Source organism: Equus asinus, chromosome 8, assembly GCF_041296235.1.
Source record: "Equus asinus isolate D_3611 breed Donkey chromosome 8, EquAss-T2T_v2, whole genome shotgun sequence".
Classification (NCBI taxonomy): Eukaryota; Metazoa; Chordata; class Mammalia; order Perissodactyla; family Equidae; genus Equus; species Equus asinus.
Window position 1 is genome coordinate 23,262,873 of NC_091797.1, and position 14,968 is coordinate 23,277,840.

Genomic DNA, 14,968 nt, shown 5'->3' on the forward strand with positions numbered 1-14,968 from the left:
TGGTGCATTTGTTGTAGTATCAGGTCACAGATTCCACCTGCCACCACTGGAGCAGGGGCAGGAGCTGTCTTTTGATTCTGCCCCATCTGCCAGAAGTTGTGCCAGTAGGGCATCTCTGCGTTTGTGCACTGGCTGCAGTCACTTGGCAGGTCAGGCATGCACGTGCAGGTGGGACCTCTGTGCTCCAGTGGTGGGTCACTCTGGTGCAGGACCAGTGTGCTTAGCAGGGGACTGGCTGAGCTGGTGCTCTAGGCAGGAGGGGAAGGGTGCTTTCTTTTGTGTGTGGCCAGCTCTGCTCTTGCTGGTGCTTGGCCAAACTGCTGTACTTCGTGGGGGCTTCTTCATGGAGACTAAGCCATGTCACTTGGTGGGGAGCATTCCCATTGCCAGGCTACTGCAGCACAGTGGGTGCTCCTGCGGGCTGGGCTACAACTCTGAAAGTATTTGCATAGGCTGGGCTGCCGATGCCTCCTCTTACAGTCAGGCTGGCTGCTGTATGAAGACTTGTGACCTAGGTTGCTGCCGCCAGGGAGGGGGAGGGGTGCACTCACTCAGTTCCACTGCCTCCTTGGGGTCCAGTCCACTCAGCTTCAGATGCACAGCTGTGTAGATCTCTCAGCTCTCCTGTTGTGCTGTGCAAGGAATCATCTACTGGTTAATGAATGTCCATTTAGTTGTAACTTAAAGGGGAGAGACTAAGCGGACAACTCATGCCACCATGATTCTGACATCACTCTCCGAATTTGTGGAGTTTTTCCTGTGGTCAGGATTTTGAAGGGTAAACCCTGATTCTCTCAGTGGTAGCGATAGAATTTTTCATGTGTCAATGGAGTAGAAGAGGAAGCCTTTAGTCTGGACCTTACTTTAACACTAGCTTGTCAGGGAGATCATGCTGTTAAAACAATACCGGTTTGTAGCAGGTAGGCTCCTTTGACCTGGAAGCAGCAAAACTACTAAGCTCTGAAGAAGACCTGTTTAATCTTACAAAGCCTACCTGGTTATCCTCCACTCTTGGCTGCCACTTCTCTGCACAGAGTCAGAGACAGCATTTCTAAGAGAGAGAGAGTGAGAGTGTGTGTGTGTGTGTGTGTGTGTGTGTTCTCCCAGTGTATTCAGAATTCCTCTGAATTTAATATGAGACGTTTTCTCTGGCCACCCTGCCTCCAGTCTGCTGTCCTCCTGGAAAAGGAGTTAAGTTTTAGGCACAGACCTCTTTGGCAAGAGTATTAGGTTAATGAATCAAAAAGTCCAATCCCTTGAAGACCAGCTAGCTTAGCTTTGTTCCACAGGTGGCATCTCCTTAACGCCCATCAGTCATCTTACATATCTTGATCACCAGGAGACCTGAATGAAACAGTGTGTATAGCCCAGCGCATGATCCTCACTGCTGCCAAACAAACAAAAAAGTTCAGAACGTGTTTGTTAGCTTTATGTTGCAAACATCATGAATAGTAGTATACCATAATGCAGCTATCAGAAGGTGAAAATTCAACCCGAGACTGAGTCTCTGCAATGAAATGGAAAGATTTTATACTCAAAAGTACTTGTGGGACTCTGTGAATATACTAAAAATTATTGAGTTGAACACTTTAAATGAGTGAATTTTATAGTACGTAAACTATATCTCAACAACGTGGTTTAAAAAAGTATTTGTAAGAATTAAAATACATTATCTAATAGAAATGATACTTGATGTTCTAGGAATACATGAAATCATTGAGACCTGAGCCAAGGATAGAACCTTAAGGAATGCCTACATCTCAAGGAAGAGAGACACATATGAAAACAGAGAAGGTGTGATTATAGATATAGGAAGAAAACTGGAAGAGGAACAGTAGCCTAAAATGCAGGAGTGAACGTGTGTGCAGTGTCAAGTACAGAATAGATGTGGATGGGAACTGAGAAAAGGTTAATGAACTTAGCTGTAAGGAAATTGCTGATGACCTTTGAGAAATAGTTTCAGTGAAACGAAGGTGTTAAGGAGTGAGTTGTGAGGGAGCTGAAGCTGCATATTAGTCTTCCAGAAATAAAGTAGAGCCTAAAAATAATGTCAAGCCTAGTCTAGAGGCAGGGCAAACATCTGTCTGTCTGTATCTGTCTCTCTCTCTTTAGACAGGAGAGACTTGGCCATATTTGTAACTAGAGAGGAAGGAGGCAAACAAAAGAAAGCACTGACTGAAGGTACGGAGGGCTTAGACGCAATTCTGGGTCTTACTTAAGTTAGAGAAGTTGGTATTCGATGCAGACCAAAGCATTTGTACTGAGCTGGTTGTTCTGTCTTTGGCATGACCCCTTCCTTGGGCAAACCAGGGTTGTTTGCCAGGCCCACCTCCCTAGATGAACTCTACTCCTTTTTCATTGAAGAAAGCAGATCCAGATGCAAGTGAGAGAGTCATTATCATGTGAACATGGTCTTAAATCTGCTGTAACCCATGACTAGACAAACTCATTCTTGAACATCAGCACTTGATTACTGACCCCAAATGAGTGATAGCACACCTCACAGGGCTCCTGCACACCCAGCTCACCAGTATACCATTGCCTGTGGCCAGGAGCTGCTGCTTAAGTGGCCATTCCAGCTCCTCAGGTCAGAGAGCTAAAGAACACGTTTATTCAGAGCTTCCGAACCCCTCTCAGAGAATTCAGGCTCTCCAGGGGTCTCTGAGCTACGCTCTGACCTGTAGGTTATCCCTCATCCACCCATCCACTCCCACATTCAGGGAGAATGGTAACGAAGGGGAAAAGGGAAAGCCAGCAGCCTGTGAGGACACTCCACCCATTTAGCCGTCTCGTCCCACACACACTGCCCTTAGCAAAGGATTCTGAATAGTTTCCTTCCCTGTCTCACCTTCTCAGTCTCTGCCCCTACTTTTTGTTTTTATTATTATTTTGTGTTTATTTTTGTTTTGTTTTTATTTTAGCCATAATATAAAAATTCAAAAGGTTAGTTTCATTGTAATTATAATACAGCCTTTTAAAGCTCTACATAGTACTCTAGAATATATCATTCTTCCCTTTTGGATTATTAATTGCATCTTAATGTGATTTCTACCTTGTTTTTTTAAATCTGTCTTAATTGTATATTGATATTAAATTATATTTTCCCATATTTCTTGGAAATAAAATGTTAGCCAAATTGAAAATACATTTTTAACACTTGTTATTTGTAAAAATGTATTCACTCTATCTCTTCACGCAGTTTGCAGGTTTTGTGGCACATGTAATTTAGGGTACGTTTAGTAAGTCGAAGGGTTAAAATACCCTGCGCTGTCGCATATGGCAGTGAGCAGAATCGCAGATGTTGATGATACCACGTAATTAGTATTCTTTTATGTAAATGAAGGCTGTCAGCATGTTACCATAGTGTCTAGTCTCTCTGAAGCTGGAATTTATGCCACTTGGTCTCACCAAGACCAGGCAGGATTATTCCACCGTCGTTAGTTAAGAATTGAGAAGAAATCAATACGATGAGAGAGAGAGAAGAAATGGAAATCTCTCCAAAAGAAATTCTCTTTATCTTTTTCCTATTTTGTTTTTGTTGATTTCCTCCCCAGAAATTTTATTTCTGGTGATGTAGTTATGCATTTAGGATCAGCTGTGAAATTTGCTATTTGAGAATAATTGGAATAGTCCAGTTAAAAGACAAATTGTATTTTCAAACTATAGGTTTTGGAAAGATGATTGTAATGTTCAGTCATCTCTCTCCTACAAAGACTTTGTTAAAAATGATGTGATAAATCTAGAAGTTTCTCATCAGAACAAAAGACAAGAATTGAAAAGATTTCATTACCTTCTTTTAATTTAATATTTAGTGATATTAACTATAGTAGAATGCTTTTAAATGTTACGGTTTTTAGCTCCAGTTGATTCACAGTTTTTAAATAAAACTATGGTAATTAAAGAAGCAAAGGCTAATATTTTGTCAGGTTTCCTTTCCCCACATGCAGATCGATCCAGAGTGTGTAGGACATCTATTTAAAGTGGCTGATCCACTTAATGATGGCGAACTGTTAGGGCACATTGTGCTGTTTCCCAGTTACACTGCAAGTTTCTCTCTTTTGGATATTGGGTGCCTGTCACACTGGATGATCTGTTTTAAATGGAAATGTTAGGACTATGATGACTTTGGGGAATTATGAAGGAAAAGAGGTAGATGTCAAAAAAATGTAAAATAGAGTTCTTCTTTATGCCTATGGGTCTTAGGCTTTGTTCTTACGTAAAGTGGTCAGAATGTGTAGGAGAGGTGAATTGAACACATTGTCTTTCTTGAACTGAGTATACCTGAGATTGTGTTCTCTTTAGTCTATATTTTGTGTGTTGGTTAAGATGGCTTTTCTTTTGTGTCACTTTTGGGTGATTTCCATTTCATGATCAGATAGGTTTTTCTGCTGGAGAAGTTAGTCTGCATAGCTTAACTCAGTGTGGTGAGGTGCAGAGTAGCCTGTGTCTTCCTGAATGGATTTACTCTGCCATATGGCAGGTTAGTGAGTCGCCACGACAGATTTGTAATGGGAAAAGGGCTGTGCAGGAAAGGATGTGCGTGATCAGCAGATTTATAGATCAGAAAATGAAATCGGAAGAGAGAATTTCCAGAGTGCCCTTTCTGTTTGACAGCTCTCCGTGGAGAGTGTGTGGAATGGTTTTTTAGTGTTCTTCTATTTTGGCTTTTGGTTGTTCCAGCATATTTTTTCTAGCACAGGAATTGATTTTGTAAGGCATAATGTTCTGGGTGTTGTGTTGCTATATTCCTGTTCACAGAAATATTCTCTCTCTGTAGGATTTGAAGCTGTGCTGTGTTTCATGTAAGATCTCAGTAGCAATTAAATTCCTGAAGACACATCAAGGCTCCTATTGGCTAAAATGAGGATTTGCCGGGTTTTAAGTTACAAGAAGAGGCTATTCAGATATGATTCACTGAGTACTGAATCCTTTGAAGGAAAGAAAATGAAAAACCAAGTGAGCTAAAGATACTGTGTCCTAGTGTGTTTATTTAAGTCTGTGCTATCTAATACTGCAGCCACTAGCCACATGTGGTGACTTAAATTAATTAAAACTAAATAAAATTAAAAGTTCAGTCCCTTAGTCTCACTAGCCACATTTCACGTACTCAAAAGGCACATGTGGCTAGTTAATACAGTATTGGATAACACAGATAAAGAATATTTCCATCGTTACAGAAAGTTCTATTGGACAGTGTTGGTCTAAGTGGAAGATTTGAGAAATAAAATTCTTTCTTTGATTTCTATGAGTTCTTCATCCATATATAATTTACTGGGTTTGTGCAGTGGTTCTAAAGTTTTAATGTACAGATGAATCATCTGCTGAGCTTGTTCAAAATGGAGATTTTAGACCCTTCCCCAGACTCTGATTCATCAGATTTGGAGTTGTGACCAGAAATCTGTATATATAATAAGTATTCCAGGGAATTCTGATGTTGGTAGGTGGTTCAGGAATTACATTTTGAAAAATGTTAAGTTAGAAACTTGGAGATTGCCTATCTTTTGATTCCCCCACCCCAACCCCACTTCATTCTTTCATTACTGACTTTCTTTTGTGTCATCAGTAATTGATTGTAAGCATCATGTGTCCCCAACTTGAATTCTTGACTGGTAATAAATAGCAGAAAGAAAATTCATTTATTTACCATTTCATCTTTTTAATGTATGCATGTTTTAATTTGGCTATGCCCTATGAAAAGTAAACAGAAATGGTTATTTCACTACCATTCCAGACTGTGTAGGTAGGTAATTCTGACAGAATACCTTTTTTTTTTTTTTGAGGAAGATTAGCCCTGAGCTAACATCTGCTGCCAATCCTCCCCTTTTTGCTGAGGAAGACTGGCCCTCAGCTAACACCCATGCCCATCTTCCTCTACTTTATATGTGGATGCCTACCACAGCATGGCTTGATGAGCAGTGCCATGTCCACACCCGGGATCCCAACCAGCAAACCCTGGGCCACCGAAGTGGAACATGCGAACTTGACCACTGCACCATCGGGCTGGCCCCATGACAGAACACCTTTAACCACTAAGAGTTGAGAACCCAGAAGTCGTGGAATTAATGAAGTCAAGAAAAAGAAGTATAACATATGACCTCCTCTCTGAAGGAGATATATCTAGTTAGGAAATGGATAAATATATCCAGAGAAATCACTTAAAGGGCACCTAGCAACAAGTCAGTAATTAGAAAAATAATATAGTAGAAACTAGATCTTGACAGTACTCAAAGGAAAAGTATGACCTGAGTTGATTGAAGATAATCTAAGTTGCTTTCCTTTGTAAGATTTGAGGGTTTCTTATTGGAACATGGTCTCTGCATCTGGAATGGGCAATAAAAGATGGGAAAGATCCTAATTTGATCCTGTGATATATTTGTGGGTTTTGGCAGTAGGGCCAGGCCATGAATGGCATTTGGAAAACCAACTAAAGGGACTACTCAGAGTGCATTGGATTTAGAATTTCTCTGGGTGATTCCCCCATGATCATGGAACTGCATTTGCTCACAGAAATGAAAGTGCAGAAGAAATGGAGGTGAAGGAAGTTCACTTTATAAGAGGAACTACCTTTAGGGAATTTCAAATTCTGGTATTGAAAAAAAGACCTGTCAAGGTCCCAAAGAATAAAAAATTTTCTTTTAAAATAGTTGTCTAGCCTCTTTCCTTTAGAGAAATTGTCCATTGGGATTCTCTGATAAATAATATTGAAGAAACAGTGTTAGGAAGACAAAGAAAAAGAAAGAAAGAAAGAAAGAAAGCTCAGTATGTTACCAGTGTTTTAAAAAGCATTTTCACATAGATCATCTGGAAGATTAGCTTTTTTCCTTTTGTCTTGGGACTTTGGTTAAATACTATAACACCAATACCCCTGCCACCTCTTGTCCTGAGTCAGATCTGTCTAATTCTGTACTTACTTTTCAGTCTGTGCTAGTACTGCAGCCACTAGCCACATCCGGTGATTTAAATTAATTAAAACTAAATAAAATTAAAAGTTCAGTCCCTCAGTCTCACTAGCCACATTTCAGGTACTCAATAGGCACATGTGGCTAGTTAGAACAGTGTTGGATAGCGCAAATAAAGAATATTTCTATCACTGTAGAAAGTCCTATTGGACAGTGTTGGTCTAAGTGGAAGATTTGAGAAATAAAATGCTTTCTCTGAAAGTAAAAGTTTGCCCACCCTTGCTACAAGATGTAAATGTTCTTTTCAAAAAGACACATTGTCTTAGTCCCTCAGGGTTGCTATAACAAAAATACCATAGACTGGGCGGCTTATAAACAACAAACATTGATGTCTCACAGTTGTGGAGGCAGGGACGTCCAAGATCAGGGCACCAGATTCCATGTCTGCTAAGGACTTTCTGGTTCATACCGATCCATACAGCTGGCTTTTCTCTGTGTCCTCACATGGCAAAGGGCACTAATCCCTCTGAGGGCTCATCCCATGAAGGTCAACCCACTCACGATCTAATCACCTCCCAAAGGCCCCACCTCCTAATACCACACCCTTAACTTTGGGGGTTAAGATTTTCTCATAGGCATTTGAGGTGGGGTGCCACACAAACATTCAGACCAAAGCAGACATATAAAATGTTATTTAGATCGAGGCTCACAGTCACCTCCTTAGCCAGCTTCTTTGGACTCAAGATGATAAAAACGATACAGTGTACTGCAGAGGACTTTCTCTTTCTTACCTCTACCGTATCCTGTCCTCTCTGCTTTGAAATACATTGAAACCGACCTAAGATTGCCTTTTTGAGAGTCTTCATCTCTTGAATTCGAAGCACTATCTATGTCTCTCCTCCCCTTTCCTCTGCCCTGTCCCTTTCTGCATACAACTAGGATCTTGGTCAGTATGAGACATTGGGGTTTCACTTCCAGGCACCGTCAATTCGGAGATGGTTCAGAATACAAGTTCTTTCCCCTGGTGGCCAGTTGGGTGCGATGTGAAATAAGGGTAATGACATTTCCTAAGGAATACAAATCAGCCTAACATAAAAATTAGTTGATATTCAAGAATTACAACAGGCTTAGAAAAAGTAAACATCAAGTTGGTGCTAAGGCCCCCCCGTACAGTATTTTATGATTCTTCCTTTTTAAGGAATTTAACTGTCCCTCTGTAATTCTATCTATACCAAATTTGCTTTACTTTTAACTTCCTTCCAAAGGAACCAATTTTGAATTGAAAACTAATGAGTATTGAGTTGAAAATGTCAGTGCAAGCCTTTTCCTAGGAAAATATTTTGCTAAAAGGTTTTTTGTTTTGTTTTGTTTTGTTTTTTCCCATCTCTCTCTCTCTTTGGGGACTGTGTCGTGCCAGGTTGAAAGAGTGGAGATTTCCATAAGACATGGATAGATGCAAACATGTAGGGCGGTTGCGGCTCGCCCAGGACCACTCCATCCTGAACCCTCAGAAGTGGTGCTGCAGGGAGTGCACCACCACCGAGTCCGTGTGGGCTTGTCTCAAGTGCTCCCACGTGGCCTGCGGCCGGTACATTGAGGATCACGCCCTTAAACACTTTGAGGAGACTGGACACCCCCTTGCCATGGAGGTCTGGGATCTCTACGTGTTCTGTTACCTGTGCAAGGACTATGTGCTCAATGATAACCCGGAGGGGGACCTGAAGCTGCTGAGAAGCTCCCTCTTGGCCGTCAGGGGCCAGAAGCAGGACCTGCCGGTGAGGCGCGGGCGGATGCTGCGGTCCATGGCCGCGGGCGAGGACGCCATCCCGCTGCAGCATGCCCCTCAGGGACAGCCGCAGATGCTCACGGCTCTGTGGTACCGGCGCCAGCGCCTGCTGGCCAAGACGCTGCGGCTCTGGTTCGAGAAGAGCTCCCGGGGCCAGGCGAAGCTGGAGCAGCGGCGGCAGGAGGAGGCGCTGGAGCGCAAGAAGGAGGAGGCGCGGCAGCGGCGGCGCGAGGTGAAGCGGAGGCTGCTGGAGGAGCTGGCCAGCGCCCCTCCGCGCAAGAGCGCGCGCCTGCTGCTGCACGCGCCCCGGGCCGCGGCCCCGCGCCCCGCCTCGCCGCGCGCGCCCGCCGGGGGCCGCCTCCAGCCGCGCCGCGCCCCCGCCATGGCGCCCGGCGTCACGGGCCTGCGCAACTTGGGCAACACCTGCTACATGAACTCCATCCTCCAGGTGCTCAGCCACCTCCAAAAGTTCCGAGAGTGTTTTCTGAACCTCGACCCTTCCAAAACGGAACACCTGTTTCCCAAAACCAACGGGAAGGCTCCACTGTCGGGCAGGCCGGCCAGCAGCTCGGCCACTGAGCTGTCTGCGAGGAGCGACAGGGCTGAGTCGGGCGAGCGGGAGGGCCTCTGCTTGAACGGCGGGGCCTCCATCAGCCGGAGCCTAGAACTCATCCAGAACAAGGAGCCGAGCTCGAAGCACATTTCCCTCTGTCACGAACTGCACACCCTCTTCCGAGTCATGTGGTCTGGCAAGTGGGCCCTGGTGTCACCCTTCGCCATGCTTCACTCAGTGTGGAGCCTGATCCCTGCCTTCCGCGGCTACGACCAGCAGGACGCGCAGGAATTTCTCTGCGAGCTGTTGCACAAAGTGCAGCAGGAACTCGAGTCCGAGGGCACCACGCACCGGATCCTCATCCCCTTCTCCCAGAGGAAGCTCACCAAACAGGTCTTAAAGGTGGTGAATACCATATTTCACGGGCAGCTACTTAGTCAGGTAGGTGTGTGCCCACCCTAACCCCCACTCTGCCCATCACCTGGAGGGAGGCTTATATGTTCGAGTTTGGGCTTCCTGTGAGTGCCTCCCTTGGTTGTTGGGCTCACCAGGGTACCTAACATTTGCTGACATTATGCAGAGTAATTGAAGGTGGCCATTGTACCTTTCATTGTAGTAATCTTTGTGATGGCCTTTTTGGTGAACTTGCCTTCTGTCTCTTTCTGGGCAGATTTTTAGTTTCACTTGCCATATCACTTCATTTTCAGTGACTGTCTTTACCTTTAATGCCAATATGGCTAATACAATATTCTCATTGTTATATTTAAGTACCGATTGTTGGCATACCATCCTTTGATCAGTTTTGGGAAATTGAAGTTTGCCCGTAACCCTGGTTCCATGGTAGTTTGAAAGAGTATTCTTCCCGTGCATTCTTTACGTACACGGAAGGGAGGTGGCTAGGAGGATGCCAAAGGCCTAACCAAGCCTCCCTCCTGCTCCCCATCACCTTTTATTTCCTGAGTCTTTAGCCATGTAGGGATGTAAGCAAAGTCTTATAAACAAGGCTTTGTGAGAATATGCAGAAAGAATTTTTAGAGTTAAAAAGGCAGGCAACTTAAGAGACTCTCTATCCTATGCTGAGGTTTAGGTTTTGTGTCTTGGTATTTAGTTTTAAAAGAATGATGAGTAGGATGGGAAGAGAAAGTTTACGCTTTTTTTTAGCATGTGAAAGGGGAGTATTTATGGGTACTTCCTCTACTCCCTGAGGGTCCATAGGAAGAGAGGAGCATCTGGGAAGATTATAATGGGAGAGGAGGTCTAATCTCAAGGTACTTTGAGGCTCTGCGAACCCAGGGATCTGTGTAGGATGCCCAAGAAACAAAGTCAAAAAGAGGCAAGTTGGACTGGATGGAAGGAGCAAAGTCTGGAGGAGGATGGAGTGTGAGGATGAGAGAAGCAGACAGGAATGTGCAAATTGTCCATTTCAGACAGATTCCATGATAACTTGCAGTCTGTACTCCTGCAGTATTGAATGGTATTGCATGCTTAGGGAGAAAGGGAGAGGTACTAATCTTTGTGCTGCATGTTTTTCCAATTCCAGCTAGCATCACAATTCAAAATACATGCCAGAAGTAATATGCTCTAATTCTCTTAAAGTTCTGTTTATTATTTTAATATTACAATAAAGTTTTTTTTAAATTCTTCTTCTCCCCAAAGCTCCCCAGTACATAGTTGTATATTCTAGTTGTAGGTCCTTCTGGTTGTGCTATGTGGGAAGCTGCCTCAGAGTAGCTTGATGAGTGGTGCTAGGTCTGTGCCCAGGATCTGAACCGGTGAAAGCCTCGGCCATCAAAGCAGAGCGTGCAAACTTAACGAAACAGCCATGGGGCTGACCCCAATAAACTTCTTTTGAAAACTGTACACTTAGTTTTGGTCTGTCTTGTATAAAGTGAGCAAACAGGTATGTGGTAAGCATGGAAGTTATATAACCTGTTAAATCAATCTTTTCATTCTAGGTCACATGTATATCATGCAATTACAAATCCAATACCATTGAGCCCTTTTGGGATCTGTCCCTGGAATTCCCTGAACGCTATCACTGCATAGAAAAGGGGTTTATCCCTTTGAATCAGACAGAGTGCCTGCTCACTGAGATGCTGGCCAAGTTCACAGAAACAGAGGCCCTGGAAGGGAGAATCTACGCTTGTGACCAGTGTAACAGTGAGTGCTGGGGGTGAGGGGATTGGCGGTGGCCAACTGGAATATCAGTTTAAGGTGATTCTTTTGCCCCTTTCGTCAAAAGTAATACTGATAATATTGAGTGGTTCTAAAGCATATTTTAAAGATTTTTTTCTCTCATTTTACTGAAAACAAGCATATGGACATTATATATTAAAAAACAAAACAGAACCTAATAGTTGTGCCTCCTTTGACTCCTGCTGTGACTGACATTAGTTGTTATCTTGGGAAGCGTTTGAAAGTGTGGATCCTGAAATGGGGTCTCTAAGAATGTGAGTACTTAGCTTCATAGTGCTACAGGGTCCTGCTAAAAACTCATTAATATAGAGTCTCACAGTTTTTATTTAATCTAAATTCAGGTAGCATAGCCTGTTTGAGCTATGGTATCAGAAAAGTGTACTTTTGTACTGAATTTGTGGATTTACATATGTCAGCAGTGATGCTAAGGATCCGTAAAATGAGAACAGAAAGCAAGTTATAAGGTCCATTGCTCCACAGCAGCTTCACAGTTACTTTCTGCATTTGTTTGTTTCTTCACATTCCTGAAATGTTCGAATCTCGGAAGGGGTCATAAGGAAGTATTTCTCTATCATGGCGTTAATTTTATAGTGGAACTTGCATGTGGTTACGTGGGCATCTTGCCCCACTAACACTTAATGCTTTTGCTAACCGAGCACATAGAGAGGAAATGCAGAAGAAATACTTGGAAGCTCATGTTTGGGTTTTTTGGCATATAAAAATTTGGAAACTAAAATTAATGGATTGTTCAGAGATCTAGAACTCAATTTGCAGCCATATAGTAGTTTTGACTAAAAGTTTTGGGAATAAAACCAAAAATATATTAATCTTCTTAATATAATTGCATATGTTTTTTTAAAATAGTAAATTGTAGTAAACTTCTCTCTGAAGAATCAGGACAAAAATGAAAAGCGATACTTGCTATCATTTTGCCATTTTAAAACAAAATTTGAAATGCTGTAGTTGGTTAACTGTAGACTCCCCACTCCTGTTCCACATTGATATAAAGGCAGTGACTTAAATTCTAAGAGCAGGATCTGTTTAAATAGTGGTTCATAAAGCTTTTTACTTGTAAGGAACAGAAGTATGTTAACCGTTTTAACTCCATCACTTTCAGACATGATAGATTAGGCAAGAAATACTTTTATTTATTTTTGCAAGAAAGGATTGTTTTTCTGGTTGCCAAAGGTGCCAGTTTATCAGGATTTCTCTAGGCAAGTTCAAAGAATACAGGGAAGGAAGGCTATGGGGAAGGGATGAAATGCATTGATTGCTGCCCACCTCTCTGTGTGGCTAGCTCAGTCAAATGGAAACAGAACTGATCAATCTCCATCGAATCAGTAATTTCTTTTTCTTTGTGAATTTCATTTTAGGGAAACAAAGCCAGATTCTATATTGTCTTCATCTTAGCTCACATACTCCCCCTGCTGAGCGTGGCAGTCACTGCCAGGGTTTCCAAGCAGAGCTGCAGTAATTTTCAGAAATCTGCTGGTGAATAGGAGTGTAAAATAAGGCCAGGGCCCTCTTTGAATTCTCCTTCTGTTCAGGCCCCCACATATCATCACTGCCAGCCCTAGCAAAAGCTATGGCACACTCATTCTGGGGCAATCTATTATAAAAAGCAATAGCTCCACATGCAGTTGTCACAGAAAGCTCCATGATATGTCATCTGGCTGTGATTTGCTACCTTTCACAAGTGGTACAGACAGGACTTGGAGTCAGATGCCAAGCTCTTCAGACACAGACCACGATATCAACAGTTCAAAGACAATTAGCAGGCACCACAGTGGACCACTAACTAATTTTATATTCCCATCCATTCACTGATTTAATTAATATAATAACAGAGCAGTCATCAGTAAATGGTTATAGAGAAAGCTTCTGATGGAAATTAAAAGAACTTTATTTCCATTGTTTATTTGCTGTAATTTAGAAATGCATTTCCTGCACAATTCAGTAGCTTTAGAACCAAAATTGGGAGTCTGAGTACGGGTTCTGCTTTGCACTGGGTAAGTCTGGCCAGCCTTTCAACCTTGTCCTGCATGTCCAGCAGTCTGCTTTTATCCAAGAAACATGTTTCAAAAACATGTTTCATAAAAATATAAAACCAGCAAAGTTTCTTTTCTGAATATTTATGTGCCTGAAAATCAGGCTGAAAAAAAATATGTTGAAATACTTTGTCCTTTGGTAATCGTATGTCTCTTCCTTTTTCCTAAACCTGAAATATATGCATTAGTCCCCACTTGAGAAGAGAGGAAACTGAGGTTCAGAGTTTTGAATAACTTATGTAATGGCATAAATAGCTGTACGCAGGAAATAGAATTTGGCCTCTCTGATGAAAACAAAAAGCTTTTTAAGTTATATTATGCTGCATCATCATTTAAGTGATAAGCTCATATATAAAGGCATAGAACCCTAACATATGCATCTATGTGCATGTGGTTGCTGTGACCTTCATTATATTCCATTGATAAATCCATGACATCAGGAGCATACCATCCTAAACCCATACCAGTTTTGGAAACTGCTGATGGCAAAAGTTTGAAAGTGGATGTATTAGGATTAAGTTTGTTTGCTTATAAGTCAACTCAAATAACGGTGACTTAAAACGAGATAGAACTCTTTTCTTTATATAAAAGAAGTTTGAAGGACATTCAGGGCGGGCATGGTGGCTGCATGGTCATCGGGGACCCAAGTTCCTTCCCCATCTTTCAGCTTTACTGTCCTAGTTCAGGGCTTCCATCCTCAAGGTTACCTCATGGTCCAAGTAGAATTCCAGCAATTGCAAACAGTAAGAAGGACAAAGGATGTACCTTACAACTGAGTCAGCCTTCCTAAGCAGCCATCCCAAAAGAGCCACACAATCATTGCTTTAATCTCACTAGAACTTCCATGGCCACACCTTGCAGGCATGTGAGGCTGGGAAATACAGTCTTACAGAGAGTCACATTGCTGCCTCAAATAAAATGGAGATTCAAATACTGAGAAATAAGAAGAATGCATATTGAGTGGCAAGTCATTGTCTCTGTCATAGCTTGGAAAGAATGTGACTCCTCATAACCTATGTCTTATACCTTTCCAAACCATATAGGCAAACGACGAAAATCCAATCCAAAACCCCTTGTTCTGAGTGAAGCTAGAAAACAGTTAATGATCTACAGACTACCTCAGGTCCTCCGGCTGCACCTTAAAAGATTCAGGTGAGCTTGCTCTGGGGCATCCCAGGTGACTGTGAGCTGTGGGAATAGCTGTTTCAAAGGCTTTAGTGAGGGCAAATGTCTGCTTTAGCGCTGGGAGGGGAACTTTGTTCCCTAGAGACCTTGCACATTCCATGAAGGCTAAGTGCTTCCTGCCCAGTGAGGCAGGTTGATGCTGGGGCCCTGCAGGACTGGACTTCCACATTCATGGCCCTGTTTAATTGGCTGGCCAGCCCCGGATGTCTGTGCCTGAAGATTTTCTAGCCTTTTATAGAGTCACCTTCAGAATAAAGTATGAGATAATCTGAAAAGCAGGGCAGGCAGTAAACTACAAAAA

General features: G+C 42.6%; 1 protein-coding gene across 7 annotated transcripts in view; it reads left to right on the forward strand.

Moving 5' to 3' along the window:
* The window catches only part of USP49 (ubiquitin specific peptidase 49), an 85,795-nt gene that overhangs the window by 67,375 nt on the left and 3,452 nt on the right, over positions 1-14,968 (forward strand). For all 7 annotated transcript variants that reach the window (XM_070514955.1, XM_070514950.1, XM_044776663.2 and 4 more), the window contains 3 exons: positions 8,317-9,679; positions 11,194-11,398; positions 14,526-14,634. In XM_070514955.1, the coding sequence (XP_070371056.1) occupies positions 8,345-9,679; positions 11,194-11,398; positions 14,526-14,634 (1,649 nt within the window). In that variant the 5' untranslated portion in view covers positions 8,317-8,344. The remainder of the gene's footprint in view (positions 1-8,316; positions 9,680-11,193; positions 11,399-14,525; positions 14,635-14,968) is intronic.